Raw genomic sequence first — 27,296 nt, 5'->3', positions numbered from 1 at the left:
CACATTATAGATCACATATTTTCTTCCGTGTGAACTACATAATATGAAAAAGATATGACATGACTGCTCGATATGTATCCAGAAGTCGTTTGTTATTAGAATACGTTGTACCAGTTCTATTCATATAGCTTTTAAAGGAGGATTATGACAGTTAGCATCAATGCCATCTTATCTATATTTGTTTGTCCACCCATATATACATTATTGATTTATAGTACAATTGACTTTGTGAACAGAGTAGATAGAAAGAACAAGATTCCACCTTTATTGAATTAGAAGGCAAAAATATATATAGACATCAAATTAGTGGCGGAACCAGAAAAAAAATAAAATAAAAAGGTGTCAACTTAGAACTAAAAATAATTTTGGAGATTTATTAATTTTTTTTTAAATATTGTCAAATTAGTTGAACGACATTGTTGTTTGGTAGATCTAATTAAAAAAAACAAAAAAAACAAAACAAAAGAGGCTATAGGGATACAATCATTAATTTTTTTTGTAAGACTAAGTAAAAAATTAAGGGGCCAAACAATAAAATTTTATAAATATTATATATATATATATATATGTATATATCTATTTATTTATATGTTATATTATAGTTTATAAAAATACGGGGGTAAACAATAAATTTTTACAATTTATCTATAAATATAATTTTTATTCTATATAAACTGATTTCTAATAAATGGAGGGGCTAGACAATAAATTTTTGAAAATAAAATAATTTTTTTATACTATATAAATAGATTTGTAAAATATCGAAATAAAACTATCGGTATTAATTTGTAAAAAAATGTTTATTTTAGAAAAAAAAAATATAGAGAGAGAAGTAAAGAGAAAGGGGGTCCTTCTAACTATGCCTTTTCTCATCCTTTGAATATATATATATTATTGGTTGGGGGCCGGGGTGCTCAAGCACCCCCTTGGCCCCCCTCCTTCCACCCCTGCATCAAATCATCAATAATCTTAGATGCAACATCATAAAGAAGGATAAGAACCAATTCAAGAAATAACAAGAATAATTCTGATTACTCGTACTGCTGAACAAACTTGTTTAATGATTAACAAATAACTACTATTTGTTATACTGGAATGTTATGAAAATAGTAAATAAACAGTTATTTGTAGAGCACTGCATAAAATAAAAAGTTTATCAACATGTTACCATTGCCCAATCCATTTAAATGAAGAGAATGCATGTTACATGAAATTTTCTAAAATATGAACACTAAAACACTCAAAATGCACACTACTAAAGTATATACTTCAATTTTTTTTTGTTTTTATTTTTTTACAAAAAACGACAAGCGCAATATATAGGGGTGTGCGTACGGATTTGGAATTAATTATTCAACTAGCACAACCCTCAACCGGGAATTAGGGGTTTGGACTGCGAACCCACATCAATAACTGGTAACCTGTTACCATTATTGTTTCTAATAAGTGTTTTTCACAATAAAGCCTAGTACCACTAGGCTATGAGCTCTTTGATATACTTGAATGTTTTGTAAAAAAAAATATTTATAATTTTCTAAATACTCTTTTGAAGCGAGTTGTAAACTTTTGAAAGCGACAATTTAAAAATATTGAGTCTCTCATGTTAGTTCTCTTGTTCTCTGTTTTATGCTTTGTTATTGTGGTTTATCTAGTTTTTTTTAAATTAATTGTTTCACTAATCAGTATGAACCTCCATGAACCATTGCATCCTTTCATTTTAATTTTTTATAAACCATTGACTCTCTTCACTCTTGTTTTATTAAATAATTTGAAAATATCTAGTTTATAAAATACATAACATGTCTGACTTCCGTGCAAATCAGCACAAATATTAAAAAAACAAAAAAGTGGTTTGCTTTGCCAATGAATGGATGTTAGAAAGTCAGACCGCCAATTTTTCAATTGAGAAGCCTTTATTGTACGTGTGGGAAATGTTTTGTTGAAAATGTGGCAAACTTAGGTCAGGTACCAACTGCATGTGTAGTTTAATATAATTAATAAGTTGTTGACAACTGCCCTATTGGTGGTTTAAGGTAGCAGGGCGGAGGTATAGGAATAAGTTTATTATATTATTTTTATTTATTTCTAGGATACGTGTCATGATATCATTGGAAAATACACAAATTATACGGTTCGCACTTCACCTAAATCTGTTTCAGCTGAAAATGATTTGAGGCTGATCAACCGAAAGAAATTAAAGACTGTTTTGAAGAAGAAATTTATAAATAGTGAGATGGTGGTGACAAGTTTTCTATCAAAGTGCATTTGTAGGTGGTTGATAGAACTTAATTTGGAGTGATGGAGGTAGCAGGAAATGGCAATTGGAACCTCAAGAACACAGCACCATCACTTCCGGCGCCGAGTGTTCAATCGATCGCCGACGATTCAAAGAATTGCAGTGAGATCTTAGAGAAGTATGTTATACCAGAGATCAATGATAGTCTTGTTTTGAATGGTGCTGCTGCTGGTCCTGGTGACCTTCCAATCATAGATTTCAGTAAACTTTGTAAGCAATCTGAGGAAGAGATAGCCAAATTTCAGTAACTAATAGTTTTATATGTATATACAAGTTTGTGATTCTCAACTTCTTAGATTAAGCTTTAATTTTGGTTGAATTACATCAGGCATGCATGTAACAATTCTAATCATAGGTTTGAGTATATCTAAATGTAATACATACTAATTGTAAGTAGGATGATATCGATATGTGTTGTTGAGGAAATAGAATTCAGTATTCTAAAATTGTTTATCCCTGCAGCTCATTAACCATGGAGTTCCTGATGAAGTAATAGAGAATATTAAAGTTGCGATCATTGAGTTCTTTCGATTGCCTTTGGAGGAGAAGAAAGTATATGCACGACGTCCAGACACTGGATCTGAAGGCTATACCCAAAACTGTGTCATCTCAGAGGAACAGAAAGTGGTGAGTGGGGAAGGGCACACGCTTTTTACTAGAACAGTTGCTCGGAGGAACATGAAACTCTGGCCCCAAAATCCACCCACGTTCACGTAAACTTCTTCTACTTATTATTTCTTAAAAATAATTATTAAGTATCTTTAAATTATAACAAATTGTATTTCAGGGATGCATTGGATCAGTACACCGAAGAAATTCAGAGAGTGGCAAACATTATGTTTGAGTCAATAGGAAAGAGCTTGAAACTTGATAAACTCAGTGACAATTTTAAGGATTTCCAGCAATCAATAAGAATTAACTACTACCCTCCATGTCCTCATGCAAGCAATGTGGTGAGACTTGCCCCACACACTGATAGTGTAGGCCTAACAGTGTTACTTCAAGTGAATGAAGTTGATGGATTGCAGTTTAAAAAGAATGGTGTTTGGCTTCCAATCAATCCACTCCCTGGTGCTCTCATTGTCATCAGTGGAGATATCATTGAGTTAAAATTTAACTCTCAACCAACATTACATTTATTCATTTGTTAATAACAGCTAAATGTATATACTGATTTCTTACTCTACTCTGACAGATAATGAGCAATGGGAAATACAAGAGCCTTGAACACAGGGCTGTTGTAATTTCAGAGCAAGAACGCTTTTCAATTGGCACATTTCATGGCCCGAGGGCTGATGCACAAATAGGCCCACTTCCTGCAGAGACACCTGGGAAAAGTGAACCAGTTTACTATAGGTATAATCACCAAAATAGTCACGTATCTTTCTCTCTCTTTTTGGTCCTCTCTCGGGAAATTTTCGACTGAGTCAGCCTACTTTGAAAGTTAAACAGTTAAAAATGTCAGTCGCTCTCACTTTTTAGAAATGCGCCCACCGTGGGCACATTTCTAAAAAGTAGAGGGACCTGATTGAGCATTTTTAACCAAGTGAGCACGTTTTCAAAAAAATAGAGGGACTCAGTCGAAACATTTCGATAGAGGACCAAAAGGGAAGAGAGAGAAAAGTAGAGGGACCAACTAGGGTATTATACCCAAATAAGACTGTTAGCTTCGAGGATTATCATAGGATGATGTTTGCTCATAAAGATGATTATGAGAAAAACACCTTGGATTGTATGAAACTAGAGGCTTAATCACCTTTGATGCATGATTTACTATAAATTTGCTATGTTGATTTAAATTATTAATGTACGTTTTCATGGGTGAGTTAATTTGATGCTAAATTAAGAGCTGAAAGAAAAAAGTGCTGGCTTAATTTGTGTCTTAAACTACTCCGCATAATGATGATTAAATCCAGATGGTAGCCTTCACCCGCCCAGCTTGTTTTATTTTTTCTCTCTTCTTGTATTGCTTTTGCTCACTGTTCTCCTCATCCATGGTGAGGATTCCAGTATGTTATTTACTTTCAGTCTTTTATTGTTTTTTGTTCCCTCTCTGTTGTACTTTTTTATTCTCATCTTTTTAATAAATTGGTGATTTATCCACTTTATTAAAAATAAATAAAATAAATAAAAGGTGGGCACTTCATTCTACCCAGAGGAAGCTAGGGAGGGTGAATTTTAGTTATTATTTTTTTAATTATATATATATAAATTAATGCATATAATATAAAAAATAATATTTTTTAAAAAAATATTTGTGAAAATTTATTGTTTGAACCTTTGATATTTTATAAATAGTTATATATAGTATTTTTTAGACAAAAGTTTATTGCTTGGCCAATTGGATGTTTTTTTACAAATTAAAATATATGGTTTAAAAATATAATAAAAATATTATAATTTGAGAAAAATATATTTGTAAAATTTTATTGTTTAGCCTCTTGATATTTAATAATTAGTTATATAAAAAAATTATTGTTAGCCAACTTGATTTTAAAGAATTTAGTTTATATATTATTAACAAAAAATATTTTTTTAAAAAAATATTTATGACAATCTATTATTTGTCTCTTTCACTTTTTACTCATCCTCTAAAAAATTTTTTTAGCTCTGCCCTAATTGTACTCCTACCTCAACAGGGCTTGTTCACATTTTTAAAATTAAAAAAATAATAATAATATCAGAAGTGTAAATATTTGATATAAGTAACTTGTTCAACCAAAACTGTTGACTGTTATCTAATTGCAGAAAATGAGATAAATAGGATACAGTATATTCCCATCAGTTCAAATAAATTGATGCTTGCCTATTGAGATGATCGTCGATGTGGGAGTAAGAAGCTTCAAAGTTTGACTCGAAGATGATGGCAAACCGATTATTCGCTCGAAGTTGATTCAAGGTTCGGCTCCTGTGAAGAATCCAGTCGTGTCCTCCTCTTCCCGACCACCGGAACCTCTGGGAAACCTGCAACCAACCGACAAGAGCTCGGACGGCCTTTCCTTGGTCAAGGAAAGCCGGAGCTCCCGGCGAGCTGATTCATGACGAGTCCCAGATTCCTTTGGTTTCGTGAGAGAAACAAGGAAGGGGACGTCGTTTGTTCATGCACAATGCTCACGTGGAGAAGGGAGCTCACAACGACCACTCGTTTGCCTCGAGATCAGCTTTCTTCGGATCATATTGGAGGCTTGTTGGTGGCTGGTTCGTCTCGGGATCCATCCCAATCTGATTCCTTTAATAATTCAAAATCAAACCGATCCCTAGGCAACCAAATTCCATCCTTGGTCTTCCAAGATCTTTCAGCTCCTCGGGATCCGGTTGCACCCGAATTCAAAGATGATCTATCAGCAGCGTTGGGTTTGCCTCGAGATGGGTCTGACTCTTTAATCACTTTAATTGATTCAAATCAATCAACCCATTCTCACTCGAGCCCAATTATACAAAATCCGGATCCGGATTTGCCTCCTAATTCGGCACCTATTCAAACCACTTCTTTATCAGATCCTTCAATTAAAATCAAAGGCAAGGAAATTGTTATTCCATTAGAGATTGATTCCAATAACTCAGATGTATTACCTACACATCTAAAATCCTTACCTCCGAATATTCCTATTCCTGATGGATATAATTGGATCTTTGTTCATGGTGGTTGGACCCTGGTCCCTACCATTAATTCAGAGAAATTCTATTCTCAAAATCCTAACCCACCTGTCACTCCCCTAGATCATTCCGATGATGAGCTGCTCGACTGGGGGGATGATGATGACATTCCTTTTGATGGGATCGCAGATGATGAAATTATTTTGAACGAGGAGAATTTACATCAGTTGGAATCTGAAATTCTCCCGGATGACCTGATTCCTAATCTTGCCCCTGTTCCTGGGAATTCTTCTATCAGGGATATGGATCGTAATTCAGACATTATTGGAATAGAAGCTCATGACACCCTGCCCAAGGAGAAGCTTCCTGCCGCTGTTACCATTCCTAACCAGGCTCAACAGCAAATTAGAAGAAGTGATCGACAAAAGAAGCCCTCTAGTCGTTGGAACAAAGAAGCCGGCTTCATTCCTATCCCACCCAGATCCTCAAAGAAGAAAGTACCTGACGATCCTAGAGACGGTACGCCTAATTCTATTAATGCAGTTGTTTTTTCTTCTTGGAATGATACACAATTCTTTAATTACAGCAATGCTTGTGGTATTAAATTCCAAGGTTCCCCAAACCATAAGCTTAAATGCCTTGATAAAGTTCGCAGTCTAGAAATTTCTAGGGCTGGAACCTTTTCTTCCTCGATTGGATCTCCTTCGAGATCTGACATTTAGACCTCATCTGTTTTGATGATTATTCTATGTTGGAATGTTAGGGGTCTTGGCAGACCCTCTAAACGCCATTTAGTTAAAGACATAATTTTTTCTTCACGAGCAGATATTGTTTGTTTACAAGAATCTAAACTCAATGAAATTCATAGCTCCACTTGAAGAACAATTGGTGGATCGAATCTGAATTCTTTTGATTATCTTCCGGCCATCGGGTCTGCTGGTGGCATCATCATAGCTTGGGATAGCTCCATCATCATGGGTACCTTAATTCACAAGGGGACTTTCTCTATCACTTTAGAATTCACAAATACTTCACTCAACATTAAATGGGCTTGTACAAGTGTTTATGGCCCTAATGACAGGACTTTAAAATTTGAATTCTGGAATGAACTTCGCACTGTCAGAAATTTACACGAATTATCTTGGCTCATTTGTGGAGACTTCAACACTTCTTTCACTTTTAATGATAAAAATAATGGAATCCCTAACCCAAGGGAAATTGCTAATGCCCAGCAGTTTCTTGGAGATCTCAATCTTATTGATCCTCCATTACATGGGCGCAAATTTACTTGGACTAATGGACAACCCAATCCCTTATGGGTTAGACTGGACAGATTCTTATACACACATGATTGGCCATTATTTTTTCCTAGAACAATTCAAAGTTCTTTTCCTAGAATTGGCTCCGATCATTCCCCCATTTACTTGGATTTCGGCAACCACTACACTCGTTCTAGAATTTTCAGATTCGAAAAATCTTGGTATTCCAACGATCTTCTAGAGAGCTTAATTCAAGGCTGGTGGTCTGATCAAAATCCTGTTGGTTGTGGGGCCTACATTATCACCAAAAAATTCGCCTACTTAAAATCTAAACTTCGCCTTTGGGCAAAAGAAAATTTTGGTGCTTCTAACATTCATAAAAAAAGTTTGCTCGCTGATTTAAATTCACTTGATACCATTCGTGAAAGTAGAAATCTTTCTGAGGATGAATCTACCCGTTTCGCCCACATTCAATCTGAACTTCACATCCTACTAAAACAAGAGGAGATTTACTGGAAACAACGCTCTAGAATTACTTGGCTTAAAGAGGGTGACGCAAATACTAAATATTTCCACCTTCTGGCTAATGGCAGGAGGAATAAAAATTTTATTCCTAGAATTCGAAGTAATGGGAATTGGATTGAGGGTAATCAAGAAATTGGAAAAAATTTCACTGATCACTTCCAGAACCTTATTGGTACCCCGATCCCTCATAGATTTCTACTCAACTGGCACCATCTTTTTAATTTCAAAGATAGAGTTGATCTCTCTTCGCTAGAACTTCCTTTCTCTTTTGATGAAATCAAAAATGCTGTGTTCGATCTTAACGCAGATAAAGCTCCAGGTCCAGATGGTTTCCCTATATTCTTCTTTCAAAAACATTGGAGTTTTATTTAGAGAGATTTATTTAAAAATATGTAGTGATTTTTTTATGATGGCACTTTTAAACTTTGAGCGTCTCAACCTGGGTTCACATTGCTCTTATAGCCAAAAACCAAATCCCCAACCGAGGTTTCGAATTCGGACTCCATCACCTTTATCAATTCCACTTGCAAAATCATCTCCAAAATTCTTGCCTCTAGATTAAGCCAAAAGGTTGGCTTACTAGTGGATAATTCTCAATCCGGATTCATTAAGGGTAGATGTATCGCTGATAATATTATTGCTGCTCAGGAAGTGATTTTCAATCTTCAAAAAAGGAAAATTCTTGGCTACGCTCTTAAAGTTGATTTCGCTAAAGCCTTTGACTCCTTGGACTGGAATTTTCTACTTGAGATTCTAGAAGCTAGAGGTTTTGGTAATCGTTGGATTTCATGGATACACACAATTCTCAAATCTGCCAAAACTCAAATTCTCATTAATGGTACTACTCAGGGTTACATTCGCTGCAAAAGAGGTCTAAGGCAAGGTGATCCTCTTTCTCCTCTTCTCTTTGCCCTAGCGGCTGATACCCTTAGTGCAATGTTCTTTCACGCGATTCATTCCAAAGTACTGATCGGGGTACAACTTGACCAATCTACTAGCATTTGCCATTTACAATATGCTGATGATCTTATCATTTTCTCGGGCGGTGGACATGAAGATCTTAAAATTGTTAAATTAATTCTTTACCTCTTTGAAGGCTGCTCCGGTCTCTCAATCAACTTCTCAAAAAGCTGCCTTTACTCCACCTTTTTCGGTTATCAACCAAATTCCTCCTCCGCAAGAATTCTTAATTGCAATAGAGATTGTATCCCCATCACTTACCTAGGGGTACCTCTCTCCGCGCAGCCCTAGAAGAGCCGATCGAGATGTTGATTGATTCTGTTCGTACTCGACTCACTCCATGGAAAGCAATTTATCTCTCTTTGGGGGGTCGCTTAACTCTTATCAACTCCGTGTTATCTTCCATCCCGCTTATTGGATGTCGGTTTTTCAAACTTCCCTACCTGGGTCATACATGATATTGACAAAATCAGGAGAGACTTTCTTTGGAAAGGTCTGGACCTGGGCTCTAAGGGGATAAGATTAATTGCTTGGAACAGAATTTGTCGTCCCAGAAGCATGGGTGGCTGGGGCATTCTTAATCTTCAGGAATTCAATAAAGCCTTACTTGGCAAATGGTGGTGGAAATTCATTACTACACCAGATTCATGCTGGTCCATGATCATTAAAGCCAATTATTTATACAGTGATTCCCCAACCTTTCTTTTCTTACAACCCCCAAGAAATAAATCGTTCTTTTGGGCAGGAATTAATACCATACTTCATTCATTCCGTTCCTGCCTAACCAAATCAATTGGTAATGGAGAAAAAACTCTATTTTGGTTTGATAGATGGCTAGAGGCGGGTCACCTGAGCTGTTATGAATCTCTCTTCTGACCTGTCCCTTACCCTTGGATTACCTTAAAACAATTTATTCATATTGTCAACTCCTGTGGTAATCTCTTTAGATCTGCCACTACAAATGATCTTACCAGACTTCTAAATTCTTTTACCGGGATTGTTCCAATGATCATGATGATTCTTACTCCTGGTCATTAGAAAAGAATGGAACTTTCACAGTCAAATCTTTTTACAATTTTCTAATTGATGGAGGACTTCGCAATCAACTTTATCCCAATTTCTGGAAAACTAAGTCTCCTAGCAAAATCACCTTATTCTGTTGACTTGCTTGGGATAACAAAATTCTAACTCTTAAGAACCTATTCAAAAAAGGGTGCAACCCTTCTGCCACTGACACATGTTCCCTTTGCCATAATAACACTGAATCAGTGGACCACCTTTTCTTAAACTGTCTCTACGCTGAGCGAATTTGGTCATTCTTCAAATGTTTATTCGATACCGAAACTCTACCCTCCTCAGTATATAACATTTGGACCAATTGGATTCCCTCTATTTACTCTCTCCTCAGAAATATCTGGGACCTCTGTTCCAGAGCCATTTTCTGGAATATCTGGCTGGAACGCAATAACCGTATTTTTAACCAAAAATGTTCACAATCTTCTGTTACAATTTATAATACGGCTAATATGATTCTTTCTTGGATTACTGCAGACTCTAACTCCCACGCTTTGAATGACTCGGAGGGTACTCAGAAGATCAAGCGTTCCTTAAACTTCCTCAGTTCCAGATCCTCTGTCTGCACCGGTGATCTGGCGCCCGATCAGATTCAGGAGTATTCCGTTACCTTCACCTCTGAGCTGGCCTGTGTCTCCATATGGTTGACTTCGCCGGTTTCAGATTGCTCCTCTTTTATCTTTCTTTTTGCTTTCCTTGTTCTCTGTTATTCTCATCTCTGGTGAGGATAACAGACTTCTGCTTTGCTCCAGTGTTTGTTGTATTTTCATTTGTACTTTGTTGCTTCCAGTTTGCTCCTTTTTAATAAATTTGTGGTTTATCCACTTTATTCAAAAAAAAAATTTTTGATGCTTGCGACATTGTTCCCATCTTCTTAAAATTATTGCTAGAATGGCATTGTATTTATTCCTATGTGCTTCTTGGCGCAAATCAGTAAGTAAGAACGACTTACATGCTTAAAAATGATCCGCCTTGCGAAAAATGATGTTGCCAATGATCACGGACTCTTTCTTGCGTGTAACAACTTTGGCTTAATGATTTAATTGTATGAACAAGAATTAGTAATTTATATGGAAATCCACATACCACCTAAAATAGTTGATAATTAATTAATGTGGAAGTTGCTTTTTTCTGTAATGAAATATAAAGGTGAAGCCATAGTGAGCATTTACGATGAGATCCCGAAACTCACTTTTGGCTTGTGAAGACTCGGGATTCTTCAGGGTTAGCATCTTTAACAAGATTCAAATTCTACCACATGATAAGTGATTCGTGATATGTATCTAGGAGATCTTTATTACGTCCAGGAGGGATAGTAGTGTGGTAATTTTTCGCTTAACCTCTCATGTAATGTAAACACACACTCAATCAAATATGCAAGAGAAAGGAGACATATAAATTGGTTATCTAGTTCGGCACAACCTGCCTATGTCTAAGGCCGAGCCCAGAAAGAATAATCCACTAAAAAAAGGAAAAAAAGAATAGTACAACACCTACTCTCACTCACACAATAACAAAGAATAACCCTTTCTAAATTGTCAGACCACTCTCTTCGACTCATACACTTGGGTCTCTCACTCATGGCACATTCTAAATTTCAAAGCAGGGTCTTTTATATAGACATTTCCATGTCCTAGGTATAACGGCTCCTTTTTTTAGAATCTCCGTGGCACTTATTACCTATTTGTAAAAAAAAAAAACCTTGTAAGATTCAACGTTCTATGGTTTTTTTTTTAATAAAGTGGATAAACCACATTTATTAAGAAGTAGCACAAACAGGAAACAAAACAGCAAAGCCTACAAAAAGATCCCCAACAGCGAGGTGTCCCACAGAGGCAGGAACAAGCAAAAACAACACAGAACAAAACAAAGTCCACTAGAGGTGGAACGTAATAGAAACAAACACGAACTGAAAGGACTGCCCCTAGAAGATAAAAGACAACCCCTAGGAGATCAGTGGTGAAGGCACAATAAGATCTAGCTTGCGCTCCCCTTGAAATTCAGGGGCTACTTAGCTCACCCTTCCTAGGATCTGCAAACTCCAGGCATCCCTTGACAGTCTGGGCTGACTCCTCCAGCTTTTGTCTTTTCTGCTCTGGAACTGCAGACACCCAAAGCAAGAACATATTAGAAACTTTAAAAATCACAGACATAGCAGTACCAAAGCAATCATCAAAGATTTTTCTACACCTTTCAAGCCAAATATTCCAAAGTAAAACCCTAGATTAAATGTCCCGGGTTTCCTTCATCCCCCCTCTTATCTTGCTCCTCCAAGGACCCCACAAGTCTGTAAGGAACGCTGGAGGTTCTGCTGAAGCAGGGGTTTGACGGAAGTGATCCCAAATTTGGACTGCAAAAGAATAGTGAATAAACAGATGGTCCTCCAATATAATATCATTGAAGCAAAGTAAGCTTGTAGCAGTTGAAAGTTTATTGCAACTTCTTTTCGCCGATTCTATATTTTTCATTAAGCTAAATTCAAACTTCAAACTTTTGCATGGAAACCCTAAATCCAATTCTCTTTATTACTATACCATCTTTCAAATTTACCTTAATCCAATTTTCACACCAAAGTCCTCAAACTAGCACAACGATACACTCATAATTGAAACAAGCATGACAAACGATCTTTGGTCTCTCCTTGTTGTTTGGCATTGATAAATATTAAGTTTTCTTAAAGACCTTAGGAATGATGATTAAATAATATTGGCAAGTGTTAGTACTTAGGGGCCGTTTGGTTCGTGTTAATGACATATTACCACGTAACGAGATTACCATGGTAATATGAGTGAGAATGTTATATGGGTGGGAATATTGCGGTAATTTAATATAACCATGTTTGGTTGGGAACTTTTATTACTTTGGTTTTCATGGTAATCAATTTGTTAAAATATAAAAAGTTATAAGATTACCACGGTAATCCAAGATAGACACCAAATTTGGTGGTAATAGGATTACCACTTTCTTGGTAATATTTATAAGTTGGTAATGTGATATTACCATACAGATTACCACTGATACAATGCCAAACATGGTAATATTTTCATATTACCACGTAACACATGGTAATCCTCCTACATTACCGCGAACCAAACGGCCCCTTAATTTATTAAGTAAATGCTATGTTGAATAACACATTCTTGTAGGTTTGTTAAGCAAGACAAGCAATTAATAGAATTTAGGTGGGGGGACAACATTAATTGGGCTGTGTCATTCTTTTAGATGCCGAGTTTCTTGATGCATCATCGAAGTTATTGTGGCACATCATAGATCACATAATTTCTGCCGTGTAAACTACTTAATATGAAGAAGATATGACACATGACATGGATGCTTGATATGTAAGAATTAAAAGTGTTTGCTATTAATTAGAATACGTTAAACAAGTGTGACATATATATTCTGCTGATATATATATATATATATATATTTCCGAAGTGGATAAACCACACTGACACTGCTGATATAGCTTTTCAAGAGGATTATGACAGCATCAATGACATCAATATTTGTATTTGTTTGTGCAAGCTATATATCCATCACTGATGGAAGAAGAAAAATTGCCCACCACTTCGATTGTCACCTTGTTGTTTAATTGTAGGAAGTCATCATAAGTACAATTGACTTTGTGAACGGAGAAGATAAGAGAGAGAGAGAAAGAACAAAACCCCTTTACACCTTTATTGAATTGGAACACACAAAAATATATAGGCATCAATGATCAATCAATTCTTAGATGGACCATTGTAAGCAGGATAAGAACAAGTCAAGAAATAATAAGAATACTACTGGTTCCAAATAATAAGAACACAAAATGTATATTATGTAATTTTTTTCTTTTAATAAATTTGTAATTTATTTATTTTATTTTAAAAATAAATGATATAATACTTATGGTTCCTAGTATTTTAAAAAAAATAATTTATTCATTTTATAATAATAATAATAATAATAATAATTATGGTTCCTAGTATTTTCAAAAAATAAAAAAATGTTTAATTTCTAGTACTCTGAGCAGTCTTGTTTAATGGAACTATAAGCGGCTATCTAATAGCAAAAAATGATGTTAGTTCCTCCGGTGTGGTTTGTGGGTATTAAGTAACACTTAAGCACTCATAGAAGTCTCACACAAACCAATAAAAAAAAGCACACAAACAAACACAAGGAGACACACAACGTTGGTAACCCAGTTCGGCGTTCACTCGCCTACGTCTGGGGAGCCAAACACGGAGATAAACAATCCACTAAAAGAGGTAAAAATAGATGAGTACAAACACTTGTCACTCACACTCTCAACAATAAAGATCACTACCCTCTCTAGATTGTTTGGTGCTCACACACTCTCCTCCAAGAGTCACCCAAGAGTCACCCCTACAATCTACGAGCAACGTAACTTATATAGACGCCTCAACGTCCCAAATATAGCACATACCTCTTTTAGAATCTCCTGGCTACTAATTTAAAAACACTGTCGAAATTAGGTTGCAACTTCGTTGTAACATGAATTGCAACATGGTCTCGATCTACGACTTGAGTCGAGTTACGTTTACGTTGCGAATGACCTCAAGACCCATCAACCTCCCGGTCATGCTTGAGTCCGAGTCGATCGCGACCCAAATCTCCCGATCCCGATCGCCGCAACTAGCCTACCTCTTCAGTTCCTCATCACGCAGTTCCCTCGCAAGGGGCACACGTCCTTGTGCGTCTTCAATGAAACATACCAAACTTAGTCTTCAATTCACCTAAATTTGGTCTTCAAAGATTCTCCAAACTTGATCTTCAATTCACCCAAGTTTGGTCCTCAAATCTTGCCGTTAATGGACTTCAATGATTCTCATCAAGGATTCTTCAAATCATATCTTCATTCACACCATGAATAGATCTTTCTTTAATTAAGCTCCACCATATTTAGTCTTCAATCAAATCACCTAAATATGGTTTTGATATGATCTTGTCTTCAAGTTGTAATGCATTGCCAAAAATAACTCCACCAAGATCTTTAAGATAGCTTCACCATGATCTTCAAGATATTTGGCTCCATGTTAGAGACTTACTAAAAATAGCTCCACCAAGATCTTCAAGATGTTTGCCTTGCACTCCAAGTCTCCTTGCCATGTTACCATGCTTGCCACATCATCAATTATACTTTGTCACTTTGGTTGCCACGTCACTTGGCCTAGGTGTCAAATTATGCCAATAAATAGTGCGGTTGCACTAACAAATGACATTAATAAAAGGGTGTTTGGTTTAATTTTGAGGTAATTGATTGTGATGAGATAAATAAAAGAAAAGAAAACTGTGGTAAAATAGTTATGACATCCTTAATGTAATAAATAATATTATGTATAAAATAGAATAGTAGATTAAATTATTACTATTTTTAATTATAAAAATTTACACGTATACTTTATAATAAATAAATGATATTTGTGTAAAATAATGAGTTAACGAGTGAATGCTATAATTGTCAAAGTCACTTGGCTCAAGTGGTTAGCAGCATCAAAATAAGTTTTTTGCGCAGACACGCACTTGTCGTCTTTTTTAAAAAAAAATTTAAATAAGATATTTTGGATATAATTTTTTCCATTATTATAATTTAATATTTAAATTAAATATTTAATTCAAATTATTATTCACGTCAACTATACTTATAATAATTACTTAAATCACATGATTTACTTTAAAAACCGTGTATTTTAATTATAATAAATTAACTATTTAAATAAATAAACGATATTAATTTCAATGATTATCATATTAAAAATTAATTATATATATATATTTTAAAGATTATATGAGTCTACCATATACTAGGGCAAATTAGTCATTTTGCATGCAAAGAATCAATATTTCTCCCAATTTTCCGAGGATTATCTGCCTTCTCCAATCTGATTGATGCACACTCAAAGAAGGGTGTGCATGGCTTTAGCAATAAAACCATTCCACTTGCTGCAACCAATCGCCCCAATGACATGCAACACATTGCTATTTACCACGCCATCTAAATAAATAAGAATGTAATATATATATATATATATATATATATTTGCAAAGACGACAAATGCCATTCACAAGGGTTTGTCAAAGGGATAGACAGTTACAGTGCTGCATCAGTTATGGTGGCTTATAACCCCTAGAGATTTACCATGTGTGGCGGGTTAACACGCAGGGCAATGACACCCTGTTACGTGTGCTCAAGATGATATATCAGTGATCATAACCCCATAATGATAAATTTTTTTGCTCTCCAATTTTTGAAGGATGGAAATATGACTTTTCTCATAGAGGACCTAATAAAAAGTACTATATAGTATTCCTACGGTGTTGCATAATATTGCTATAGTCATGTTGACTGTGGGATTAAACCCTTCAACTCGCCACTCAAGCTCATATGTTTTTCCACTGTGTAAGGCAGTGTTTGGCAATGAGATTGTATGTTGCATGAAGTTTCCTAAATATGAATACTGAAACACTCAAAATGTACACAATCAAGGTACATACTCCGAGCGTATTTGGTCTTTCTTCAACCAATTACTTGATCTTCACTTGTATCCACCATCTGTTGTTAGTATTTGGACTTTCTGGTTACCTTCGTTAAATACTAATCAACAAATGTCGTGGGATTTAATCTCCAGAGCCATTGTTTGGAATATATGGTTGGAAAGAAACATTCGCGTATTTCAATTACTTGCTCTACTATTTAATACTGTTATTATCAAAATTGCCCATATGCTTCTTTCTTGGTGCTCCACAATTTTAGATTCTCACCAGCAAACACTCAGTGAAGCTTCTGAGAGGATTAAGCGTTCCCTCAATTTCATGAGCGCAAGAGTCACAACTGATACAGACGATGCAGACTTACTATAGCTTAGGAGTGATCAGCTCCTTCAGACAGCTTTGGCAGACCTGTGATTCCAAACAGATGTCTTCGCCGATCTAGTTGTTTTTCCGTTCCCTCGTTGTTTCTTTTTTCTTTTCTTTCTTTTTTTCTTAGTGCGTCACTGCTGGTGAGAGACTTCAAATGTTATATACATTTAGCTTTGGTGCTTGTTTTCTTCTGTGTGTCAGTCTTGTCTTGTTCCTTCTGTTTCTAATAAAATAGTGGTTTATTCACTTTTTTATAAAAAAAAAATACATACTCCGATGTTTTGTAAAGGGGATTATTTATAGTTTTCTATATAATCTTTGGAAAGAGTTGTAACCTTTCAAAAGTAAAATTTGAAAAATATTGAGCCTCCTTTTTTTTTTTTTGGTGCTTTAACAAAACTGTGATTTTAAAAAAAAAATATTTCATGAATCATTATGATCCTCCATAAACCATTGCATCCTTTCCCTATACATTTTTATAAACTATTGAGTCTTTTCATTTTTTTTTAATTAATTTGAATTTTGTTGTTTATAAAATACATAACATGTGTGACTTCCATGCAAATCAGTACACAGTAGAAATATATAAAAACAAAAGTGGCTTGCTCTAAGAATGAATGGAAGTTAGAAAAGTTAGACCGGCAATTTTTCAACTGTGTACTTTACTATATTGAGTCTGTAATATGTAACGTATGAGTAATATTTAGTTGTGGTTTAACCAATTTTTTTTAAATAATATTTCGTTGAAAATGTGGAACCTTAGGTGAAGTACCAACAGTCATTTCTAATCGTTGCCTTGCAGAAATTTACAGACTAAAATCCCTGGAGGATGTTTGAGAGGGAGGGAAGGAAGACTAGTCTTGGGCTTGGATGAAGAGTTCGACTATGAGTCTACTGCGGAGCCTCTGGGGCGACTCCGGTGACGGCAGCGGAGGGGGTGGCAAGCTTCGAGCGGCAGACAAGACCTCATCCTCTTCTCTTCCTCTCGGTGTTCCGCATTTGGGAGGGACTTCACAAACGCAGGTAGGGATATCGTATGCTCAAGCGGCAAGCTCTTCTTCTTCAGGAGAGCCTCCAGCGAAAAATCAAGCGGTGAGGCGGGATTCTTCTGATCGACCTAAGCTTTCTGGGGCCAAGCGACCGCGCTCGCCGAAAGATTCTTCTTATGGCCGATGCTTCAGGAACACTCACAAAATGGCGGAATGCCGTCATCAAATCGTGTGTTTGAGGTGCGCATGCGTCGGCCACATGGTTGCTCACTGTCCGGTGGTGACGAAGCGAAGCCCACATAGGAAAAAGGTGCATGTACGATCTAAGCACGCTGGGCAGCAGGGATCCTCTGCAGGTGTATCGACTGCTGTTGTGATGGAAACCTCTCAAGAGGCTCCGAGGGGTTTGAAGGTCAACCACGCCTCGCTTTCAATCTCTTTATCTCCAGAGTCGTCGGAATTACGTGAAGAACTGGCAAAGGTGGCGGTGCTATCTCTTGAGGAGGGATTCGTTAACGAAGCCAACTTGTTGGCCGTCGTCCCGTCCCTCATTAATATATCTCTGGCCGGACCCATAACTCCGCTCAACGATTGCACCTTTCTGCTACCGTTGGTGAACAGGAAGGACGTTAAGGAGCTGTGCAAGATGGGGAAGTTCAAGACTATGACCAAAGACGGGCATTGTGTGCTAAAAATCGCCCCATGGTCGGCGGAACTGGGGGGCCGTTGGCAGAGCTTCGGGGGAGGGCAGGTGGATCTTGATTTGGAACTTGCCTATCCATGCTTGGTGCTGGAACATCCTCGCCGAGGTGACGCGACCAATGGGAGAATTGGTTGCGTTATCACAGGCGGAGCTTCCTCACAAGTAGTTTATTTCGGCGCTAGTGCGGCGTCGGGCAGGGGTGGCGTTGTCGTTGGAGCTCGACTTCAGTATGGGAATGAGGAAATATGTGGTTTTGTTCACTGAGGATCACGGGTTAATTCCGACTTATCGTAGGGAATTGGGCCGTTATGCTTTAGTGACAAACGACAACGAAGTTCATGGTGTTGGGCCCTTGGCGCAGGTTGAGACGGGGAGAGGTAAAGCGCTGCTGTGTCCGAAGGATGGTGCTACTAGTAGCTCTCCTAGTTTCGGGGTGGTGGAGCTTAGCTCCCACTCGGGTTGTAGGAGAGGCCCCGAGATGCCGGTGCGTCTCCCCGCGAAAGAAAAAGGGACTAGTGGTGCTCTTGATGCTCGGTCAAAGGAGTCGTCGGTGATGGTGGAGCCTTACTCCCACAGTGGCACCGACGTTAGTCTCCTTCGTGCTCGGGTGTCGGAACGTCGCCTGGGTAAGCCGGACTCAGGCAAGAGACGGTCCGATGGACGTTCCTTGGCTCGGTCTCCCGAGAGACGCGCTGACAAAGTGGTTGGTGGGGCTTTGCAGGGTACGGCTGGGAGACGTGTCGAGCAATGGCGGGCTCGTCCGTTGCAGGCGTTGGACCAGGTTAAGCTTGAGAAAGGTGGCAGCCGAGGATTGGTCAAGGTTGGAGTGGAACATGTTAAGGTTGGGAAGGTTTAGTTTAAGGATAAGTGTGGACAAGTTAAGGAGGCGGTGCATGATACTTGTGGACCGCCGGTGCACGATAGGCTTTTGCATGGTGTGCCTGCGGGTACTCGTAACGAGAGTGCGTTGGTGCACGTTTGTGATCTGCAAGGTGTGCCTGCGGATTCTCGGAACATAAGTGTGCTAGTTCACGATAGTGATTTGCTTGATGGGCCTGCGGGATCTTAGAATGAGTGTGCGCTGGAACATGATAAGCCTCCTCTTGAGACCTTGGTTAACGAGGATCCAGTGGCCCAAGTTGTTGGGCTTAGTTTCTGTTCGGGCCAGCATAATAACTCTGAGATCGGGGTGGCCAATTTGGACCCTCTATTACTGAGTGATGTGGACCACCCATATGGGCTCACATCTTCTCTTGATAAGGTGGGCTGTAAGGGAGTTGGGCCGTCTAATACAAGTGATGTTGGGTTGGATCGGGATCTCGGGCCGGTTGGTGTGCTAGATATCGGGCTTGGGCCTGAGGTGGAAACTAATAAGGTCCAGCTAGAGGAGAGTTTATGTGGTCCCCCTCCTTTACTTACAAAGGTGAATTTCAAAGATGAGTCAGCAGTTCCTTCTTTGGCGGTTCCGAATGGCTTCACTTGGCAGTTCTTGGCTGGGACTTGGGTGTTGGTTCCAGAGATGGTGTCAACTGAGGAGAAGGTTATCAAGGGTGCGGAGATGACCATCGAGGCGGTTCAGTCTGACATTCGGACTGCTGATGATCAATCATCGGATCAGGATTTTGAATCTGATGATTCAATTTCAGAATTTGAGATCAATCTTAGGAAGCTGATGCCGGATTTACACAGAGAAAAGGATGTTGCAGTGGTGGGGCAACCGGCCGGGACTAGGAAAAGTGAACGACAGAAAAAACCTTCTACTCGGTTCACTGAGGAGGCAGGGTACATTGCGGAGCCACCTAAATCAGCAAAGAAGAAAGGCTCTGGAGGCGGTGGTGACACAGGTATGTGTGCCAAACCATTATATGTTTCTGATTGGTCTAATGTTCAAATTGCAAGTTATTGTGATGTATGTGGCATTTCCTTTACTGCTTCTGAGAATGATTGCATTGATCACATTCGATTGTTAGAAAAGTCACGTGCTTCCTGCCCTATTGGAGCAGAGTCGACCTCCTTGGAGGCTCGAGGTTGCTAGTTGGTTACTTATTAACTTAATCAATTGGAATGTTAGGGGGCTTGGTGGGTCATCTAAGCGGTTTTTAGTTAAAGATTTTCTTAGGATCCACCATGCTGAGGTTTGTTGTATTCAAGAAACAAAACTGGAGGAAATTAATCAAACCATTTGGCGGGAGATCGGTGGGGGCCACCTCGATCATTTCACTTACGTGCCGGCTAAAGGGTCGGCGGGAGGTATCACTATTGGCTGGAACAACGGGCTGTTTCTTGGGAATCTAGCACGGGTGGGGGGATTCAGTTTGTCGGTGGATTTCATTTCTAAATCCAATAATCTTAGTTGGCGTTGTACAATGGTTTATGGTCCTCATGAGCGATCTCGCAAGCAGGCCTTCTGGGAGGAGCTTAAAGCCAACAGGGGTGCGGGCCCTGGGCCATGGGTAGTATCTGGGGACTTTAATGCTATTTTCACAGCCGAGGATAAACCCTCTGGTAATCCCAACTTGGAAGATATCAGATGTGCCAAAACTTTTCTGCATGAGATGGGTCTTACTGAACCCCCTTCGGTGGGCAGAAGATTTACCTGGACAAATGGTCAAGCTGAACCTATCTGGGTCAAACTTGATCGCTTCCTAGTCAACAACGATTGGTTAGCTTGCTTTCCTAGGGTGGTGCAGACCAGCCTCCCCAGACTGGGTTCTGATCATGGGCCGCTTAGGCTGGAAGTGGGTTATCATTCTTTCAATCCTAAACCGTTCCGGTTCGAGATGGCTTGGACTACGATGGAGGGGTTTCAGGGCTTGGTGCAACAATGGTGGACTGAAATTACACCTGTAGGGTGTGGTGCCTTCATTTTCTCCAAAAAGATTGCTGGGGTCAGAGCGCGTCTTAGACATTGGGCTAAGCACGATTTCGGTTCTATCAAACTAAAAAAGCTTTCGCTTCTACATGATCTAGAAGTTCTGGATTTGGCCAAGGAGGAGTGAAGTCTGTCCTTGGATGAGTCCCGACAAGAGAGAGACCTGTTAGATAACCTAAAGGTTATCCACAAGCGAGAAGAGATTTAATGAAAGCAGAGGTCTAGACTTCAATGGTTAAAAGATATGGATGAAAACACCAAGTTCTTTCATGCAGTGGCAAATGGTTGTAAAAACCGCAATTTCATCCCTTATTTGCACAAGAACGATGTCACTTTTGAGAACCCTCGTGATATTGGTAGAATTTTCACTGGGCATTTTAAGCTTCAATTTGGCCAAAGGCGTTCGACCAGATTTCATGTTGACCTACATAAATTGTTTGGCCACAAAGATTTGCTTGACCTATCTGCATTGGAGAGACCTTTCACACTTGAGGAAATCAAAAAAGCTGTCTTTGACTTGGGGGGAGATAAAGCTCCGGGGCCGGATGGGTTCCCATTCTATTTCTTCAAACAATTCTGGGATGTCATTCATCCGGATCTCATTCTACTCTGTGAAGACTTCTATCTACACCGAGCGAATTTGGAAAGAATAAATTGGGCCTCTATTGTTCTTATTCCTAAAGTCGTTTCGCCTGAAACCCCTGGAGACTATAGGCCCATCAGTTTGATCAATTCGTCCTTGAAGATTATTTCGAAAATGCTGGCTTCTCGCCTAAGTAAGATCATCAACTCCTTAGTTAGTATAGAGCAATCTGCCTTTCTAAAAGGGCGCTGCATTCTGGATAACATTGCTACGACAGAAGAATTGATTTTCAGTATTCACAAGAGGCGTTTGCCGGGCCATATCCTGAAAGTTGATTTCTCGAAGGCTTTTGATCTAGTTGACTGGGATTTCCTTTTTGATTTACTTCGAGCAAGGGGATTTGGGGACCGGTGGATCAGGTGGATCAAGAGCATTCTGTTTTCATCCAAGGCCTCTATCCTGATTAATGGTTCCCCTAGTGGGTATGTGCGATATCAAAGGGGATTACGACAAGGAGACCCGCTATCTCCTTTGCTTTTTGTGCTTGTTACGGATGCGCTGTGCTCGATGTTTTTTCATGCTCTGCTCGAAGGTTTTGATTGGGGTGCCTTTAGGTGAGATGGGCAGTATGTGCAACCTTCATTATGCTGATGACCTACTGGTTTTGACTACGGGAGGCCTTGAGGATTTGTGGGTGGTGAAACTTATATTGTTAGTATTTGAGGGGATGACGGGTTTAGCCACTAATTTTTCAAAAACCTGCTTATACTCTTCTTCTCGGGACTTGCTTCCTGACCAGGCAGCTGCAGACACAATTTCTTGTGGCAGGGGGGTCCTTCCTGTTACATATCTGGGTATTCCGATCTCGGGGTGTAGGCCTAGAAGGCAAGACTGGGAGGAGCTTATTGTTAAAATAAGAAGGCGACTTTCCACTTGGAAAGTGCATTACCTGTCGTTAGGTGGTCGGCTTACATTGGTGAATTCTGTCCTTTCTGCTATCCCCACTTATTGGATGTCTCCCTTCCGATTGCCCTGTTGGGTCATCAAAAAGATTAACAGTATTAGAAGAGACTTCTTATGGTCGGGACCTGACATTGACCATCCTAAGAGTAGACTTATGGGGTGGAAGAATCTCTGTCGATCGCGTGATCAGGGAGGGTGGGGTATTTTAGAGCTCCACAATTTTAACTTGGCATTATTAGGCAAATGGTGGTGGAAGTACTTGTCGGATCCGACCTGGTGTGGAGCGGATATTGTTAAGTTTAATTATGGTTTAGATCGATGGAACTTGTTCCCCAGGCAAGCGGGGAGGATATCCTTCTTCTGGAAAGGGGTTTTGAGTCGCTTTGCACGGCTCTAAGAGGTCAGTATCCTTCAAGGTGTTAATTCGGGGGACGAAACACTTTTTTTGGAAAAGACCCATCGGGTTAATGGACAAGCCCCTATGTACATCTGGCCGGAAGAGTTTAGAAGATCATCGGCGCCCAACGGCACGGTGTGTGAGATGCTCCATCTTTTTGAAGAAATGCCCTTTTATGCGCATCTTGGTTCTTGCCGATCTCCGTGATCCGGTGCAGGGGGCCACAGGGGGTTGGTGGATAAAAAATGGTGGAGACTGACAGGAAATGGTTCTTTTTCGGTCAAATCTTTTTACAACTTCCTTAATGATGGTGGGTTGCGCTGCCCAGTGGCGGGTTTCTTCTGGCGTAACTTGTGCCCTAAAAAAGTCAATCTCTTCAATTGGCTTGCTTGGAAAAATAAATTCCTCTCCCTTGAGAATTTAGCAAGTAGAAGTTGTAACCGGCTACCTACTGCCACCTGCGTTTTGTGGCATGCAGATTTAGAGTCTGTAGATCACCTGTTCTTTCATTGTTTTCTTGCTAGGCAGGTCTGGGGCTACTTTGTTCATCTATTTCAGCTTCCGGATCCTCCTTTGACCATTATCTCGGCTTAGGGTACTTGGAGATCCTTAGTGCGACCTGGTTGTAGGTTTATGGGGGACTTTGTGGTGAAAGCCATTGTGTGGAATATTTGGTTGGCTAGAAATGATTGCATTTTTAATGCTAATTACATATCTGCGCATGCTCTCATCATTAAAATTGCTCATATGCTTTTGACTTGGTTCTCTTCAGCTGGGGAGACTTCCAAAGTCAAGTTGGAGGATTCCATCACTACCATCCGTCGGAGTCTGGATTTCTTAGGTCCGAGGGTGGAGGAGACAGGGGGTGTTGTGCCTTCTGAGGGGACACAGGTCCAGCACACGGGAGAGTAGCTGGGTGGTCTCTGAGTGGGGTGGCGGCTTTTGGGTACCGTTACTTCTGTGTTTGGTTCTTTTTGTATCTTTGTTTTTTCTTTGTCTGTGTCTCTTGTACTACCACTTCTTGTGGTTTTGCTGTTGTTGTTTGTGTTTGTCCTTTCCCACAGCTGTGTTGTGGGTTTTTTGTTGTAACTTCTTCCTTTCTTTTTAATTATCGTGGTTTATCCACTTTTTCAAAAAAAAAAGAAAGAAAAAAGGTACCAACAGTGCATGCAGTTCCCTGTACATATTAATAAGATGCTTACAAGTTACAAGTGTCATATTGATAATTTAAGCTAGCTAGAGGTGGGTTTAGGATTAATTATATATTTTTTTATTTATTTTTATAACACGCATCAAGATATCATTGGAAAAATACACAAACTACATTGTCCATACTTCACCTAAATTGGCCTCAGCTAAAAGTGATTTGAGGCCTCAGCTAAAAGTGATTTGAGGCCTGACGGACTGAAAGATATTGAAGACCTTCTTAATTAAAGGAGAAATTATATATAGTAAGACGATGGTGACAAGTTTTCTCTCAAGGTGCATTGTAGGTGGTTGATAGAACTTAATTTGGAGCGATCATGGTGGAAGCAGGAAATGATAATTGGAACCTCAAGAACACAGCAACAAGAACTTTTCCAGTGCCGAATGTTCAATCCATTGCCGATGCTTCAGATAACTGCACTGAGATCCCAGAGAAGTATGTTATACCTGAGATCAATGATAGTCTTGTTTTGAATGGTGCTGCTGCTGGTCCCGGTGACCTTCCAATCATAGATTTCAGTAGACTTTGTAAGCAATCTGAGGAAGAGATAGCGAAGCTCAGCTTGGCATGTGAAGACTGGGGATACTTTCTGGTGATATTCTAATTGCAGTAACTATTAGTTTTACATGAGTATACAAGTTTGTGTTTCTCAACTTCTTAGATTAAGCTTTAATTTTGGTTGAATTATATCAGGCATGCATGTAAAAATTCTAATCATAGGTTTGAGTATATCTAAATGTGATACATATTGTAAGTAGGATGATACTGATATGTGTTCATAAAGAAGTAGAATTCAGTAGTCTAAAACTGTTTTCTTGCAGCTTATTAACCATGGAGTTCCTGATGAAGCCATAGAGAATATGAAGGTTGCGATCATTGAGTTCTTTCGATTGCCTTTGGAGGAGAAGAAAGTATATGCAAAACAACCAAACACTGGATTTGAAGGCTATGCCCAAACCTTTGTCATCTCAGAGAAACCGAAAGTCGTGAGTGGGGAAAAGTACATCCTTTCTACTAGAACAGTTGCTGGGAGGAACATGAAACTCTGGACCCAAAATCCACCCACATTCAAGTAAACTTCTTCAACTTATTATTTCTTCAAAATAAATATTTAGTATCTTTATATTATAATAAATTAAATTGCAGGGATGCATTGGATCAGTACACTGAAGAAATTCAGAAAGTGGCAAACACTGTGTTTGAGTCAATAGGAAAGAGCTTGAAACTTGATAAATTCATTGACAATTTTAAGGATTGCCAGCAATCTGTAAGGATTAACTACTACCCTCCATGTCCTCATGCAAGCAATGTGCTGGGAATACCCCCACACACTGATACTGTAGGCCTAACAGTGGTACTTCAAGTGAATGAAGTTCATGGATTGCAGATTAAAAAGAATGGTGTTTGGCTTCCAATCAATCCACTCCCTGGTGCTCTCATTGTCAACAGTGGAGATATCATTGAGGTAAAATTTAACTCTCAACTAACAACATTGCATTTATTCATTTGCTAATAACAGCTAAATAGATATACTGATTTCTTACTCTACTCTGACAGATAATGAGCAATGGGAAATACAAGAGCCTTGAACACAGGGCTGTTGTAAATTCAGAGCAAGAACGCTTTTCGATTGCCACATTTCATGGCCCGAGGGCTGATGCACAGATAGGCCCACTTCCGGCAGAGACACCCGCAAAGAGTGAACCATTTTACTATAAGACTGTTAGCTTCCAGGATTATTCTAGGATGGTCTTTGCTCATAAAGATGATGGGAAAAACATCTTGGATTATATGAAACTAGAAGTTTAATCACCCCTGATGCATGTCTTACTATGTTATTACTTGATGTAATGAAAATAAAGTAGACAAAATGAACTTAAAGATAATGCAGAATTGAGGTCTTCAATTTTCCAAATCGGATTTATTCTTAAAGTAGAAAATTCTTGCTTGCTTGTCATGGTTATCTCAGTCATTGATAAATAACACAAAAAAAGCAGAATGTAATAAGTAAATATGATATTAGTGTGAGTCAAAACAGAGTGAAAAAGGATTTGACAAAAATAACTCAGAATAAAGAAAAACAGAAAACAATCGACAATGTCAGTGTCAAATTGCACTAAAAGATATGATGTGAATCGTGTGGTTAAACAAGCAGTTCAAATTATTTCATTATTATGCAATGATCTCCACAATTAAGCAACTACACACAAAATGTTGGGTTGAAGTCCCTTCCTATGTGGAGAAGTCTCCTGAAAGTTTTTAAGTTGGTGCAGGTGTGTGTCTTGGTAGCAGCAGGGTCAAAAATGTTGGGTTGAAGTCCCTTCCTATGTGGAGAAGTCTCCTGAAAGTTTTTAAGTTGGTGCAGGTGTGTGTCTTGGTAGCAGCAGGGTCAAAATGTTGGGTTGAAGTCCCTTCCTATGTGGAGAAGTCTCCTGAAAGTTTTTAAGTTGGTGCAGGTGTGTGTCTTGGTAGCAGCAGGGTTGACATATCAGCTAAAAAATCAGCACCTCTTGTGAGGCCTGACAAGAAAGCGTAGAGGTGGACACGAGCCGTCCAAACCCGGCTCGGCCCATAATCGGCCGGAAACTAGGCCTACCGGTTCAATGAACTGTAATTAGCCCGTCATGTAGATAACTGGGTTACGGGTTAGGGTTTCCCCAACTTGTGACCCAGCAGGTTGGTCCGCTGGGTCAGGCCTAGTTTCATAATTTTTTTCTATGTTTTCTAAATTTTCTAGAATTTTTAAATTTTTTTTATTGGGCAGGCCAAACAGGCCCGGTGGGTCAAACCTGCCGGGTCGGCCCGGCTCACCAAGTCAATAGGGAGCCGGGCCAGTTTGTGCCCAACTCTGACCTAGATAGTCTGGTCAAACGGGTCAACACGTACCGGTGGATTCTACATTCCTGTTGGGCTGGGGCCGGGTCTGGGTTGAGGGGCCGGTCAACCGCAACCTATCGGGTCGGGCCTGATGGGGTTAACTGGCCCGTGCCCTTAGGTGCCAGTT

The 27,296-nt window shown here is 39.0% G+C and overlaps 3 protein-coding genes across 3 annotated transcripts; all 3 read left to right on the top strand.

The window, feature by feature from the left end:
* The first annotated feature begins 2,390 nt into the window (after positions 1 to 2,390).
* On the top strand, positions 2,391 to 3,722 carry LOC120278674 (codeine O-demethylase-like). The gene is made up of 4 exons (XM_039285404.1): positions 2,391 to 2,506; positions 2,759 to 3,009; positions 3,084 to 3,249; positions 3,492 to 3,722. Exons 2-4 carry the CDS (start codon positions 2,975 to 2,977, stop codon positions 3,720 to 3,722), a joined length of 432 nt encoding a protein of 143 aa, XP_039141338.1. The 5' UTR covers positions 2,391 to 2,506; positions 2,759 to 2,974.
* Positions 3,723 to 6,867: 3,145 nt separating this feature from the next.
* LOC120278673 lies at positions 6,868 to 9,298 on the top strand. Its single transcript, XM_039285403.1, has 3 exons — positions 6,868 to 7,996; positions 8,261 to 8,560; positions 9,177 to 9,298. The coding sequence occupies exons 1-3, from the start codon at positions 6,868 to 6,870 to the stop codon at positions 9,296 to 9,298; spliced, it is 1,551 nt and encodes a 516-aa protein (XP_039141337.1).
* Positions 9,299 to 24,553: 15,255 nt separating this feature from the next.
* LOC120278904 (S-norcoclaurine synthase 1-like) lies at positions 24,554 to 26,198 on the top strand. The gene is made up of 4 exons (XM_039285647.1): positions 24,554 to 24,884; positions 25,114 to 25,364; positions 25,439 to 25,757; positions 25,850 to 26,198. The coding sequence occupies exons 1-4, from the start codon at positions 24,609 to 24,611 to the stop codon at positions 26,099 to 26,101; spliced, it is 1,098 nt and encodes a 365-aa protein (XP_039141581.1). The 5' UTR covers positions 24,554 to 24,608; the 3' UTR covers positions 26,102 to 26,198.
* The last annotated feature ends 1,098 nt before the right edge of the window (positions 26,199 to 27,296 follow it).

Source organism: Dioscorea cayenensis, chromosome 16 (genome assembly GCF_009730915.1).
Source record: "Dioscorea cayenensis subsp. rotundata cultivar TDr96_F1 chromosome 16, TDr96_F1_v2_PseudoChromosome.rev07_lg8_w22 25.fasta, whole genome shotgun sequence".
In the NCBI taxonomy this organism is placed as follows: domain Eukaryota; kingdom Viridiplantae; phylum Streptophyta; class Magnoliopsida; order Dioscoreales; family Dioscoreaceae; genus Dioscorea; species Dioscorea cayenensis.
The sequence above is the reverse complement of the archived record's forward strand: the minus strand, read 5'-3'. Positions and strand labels throughout refer to the sequence as shown.

Coding starts and splice junctions, on each gene's coding strand:
- LOC120278904 (XM_039285647.1), top strand. CDS start 24,609: ATGGTGGAAGCAGGAAATGATAATTGGAACCTCAAGAACACAGCAACA. Junction 24,885..25,113: donor AAGACTGGGGATACTTTCTG/GTGATATTCTAA, acceptor GTTTTCTTGCAG/CTTATTAACCATGGAGTTCC. Junction 25,758..25,849: donor ACAGTGGAGATATCATTGAG/GTAAAATTTAAC, acceptor CTACTCTGACAG/ATAATGAGCAATGGGAAATA.
- LOC120278673 (XM_039285403.1), top strand. CDS start 6,868: ATGGGTACCTTAATTCACAAGGGGACTTTCTCTATCACTTTAGAATTC. Junction 7,997..8,260: donor TAACGCAGATAAAGCTCCAG/GTCCAGATGGTT, acceptor TTGGCTTACTAG/TGGATAATTCTCAATCCGGA. Junction 8,561..9,176: donor CAAAAGAGGTCTAAGGCAAG/GTGATCCTCTTT, acceptor TGCTTGGAACAG/AATTTGTCGTCCCAGAAGCA.
- LOC120278674 (XM_039285404.1), top strand. CDS start 2,975: ATGAAACTCTGGCCCCAAAATCCACCCACGTTCAC. Junction 3,010..3,083: donor CAAAATCCACCCACGTTCAC/GTAAACTTCTTC, acceptor ATTGTATTTCAG/GGATGCATTGGATCAGTACA. Junction 3,250..3,491: donor GTCCTCATGCAAGCAATGTG/GTGAGACTTGCC, acceptor CTACTCTGACAG/ATAATGAGCAATGGGAAATA.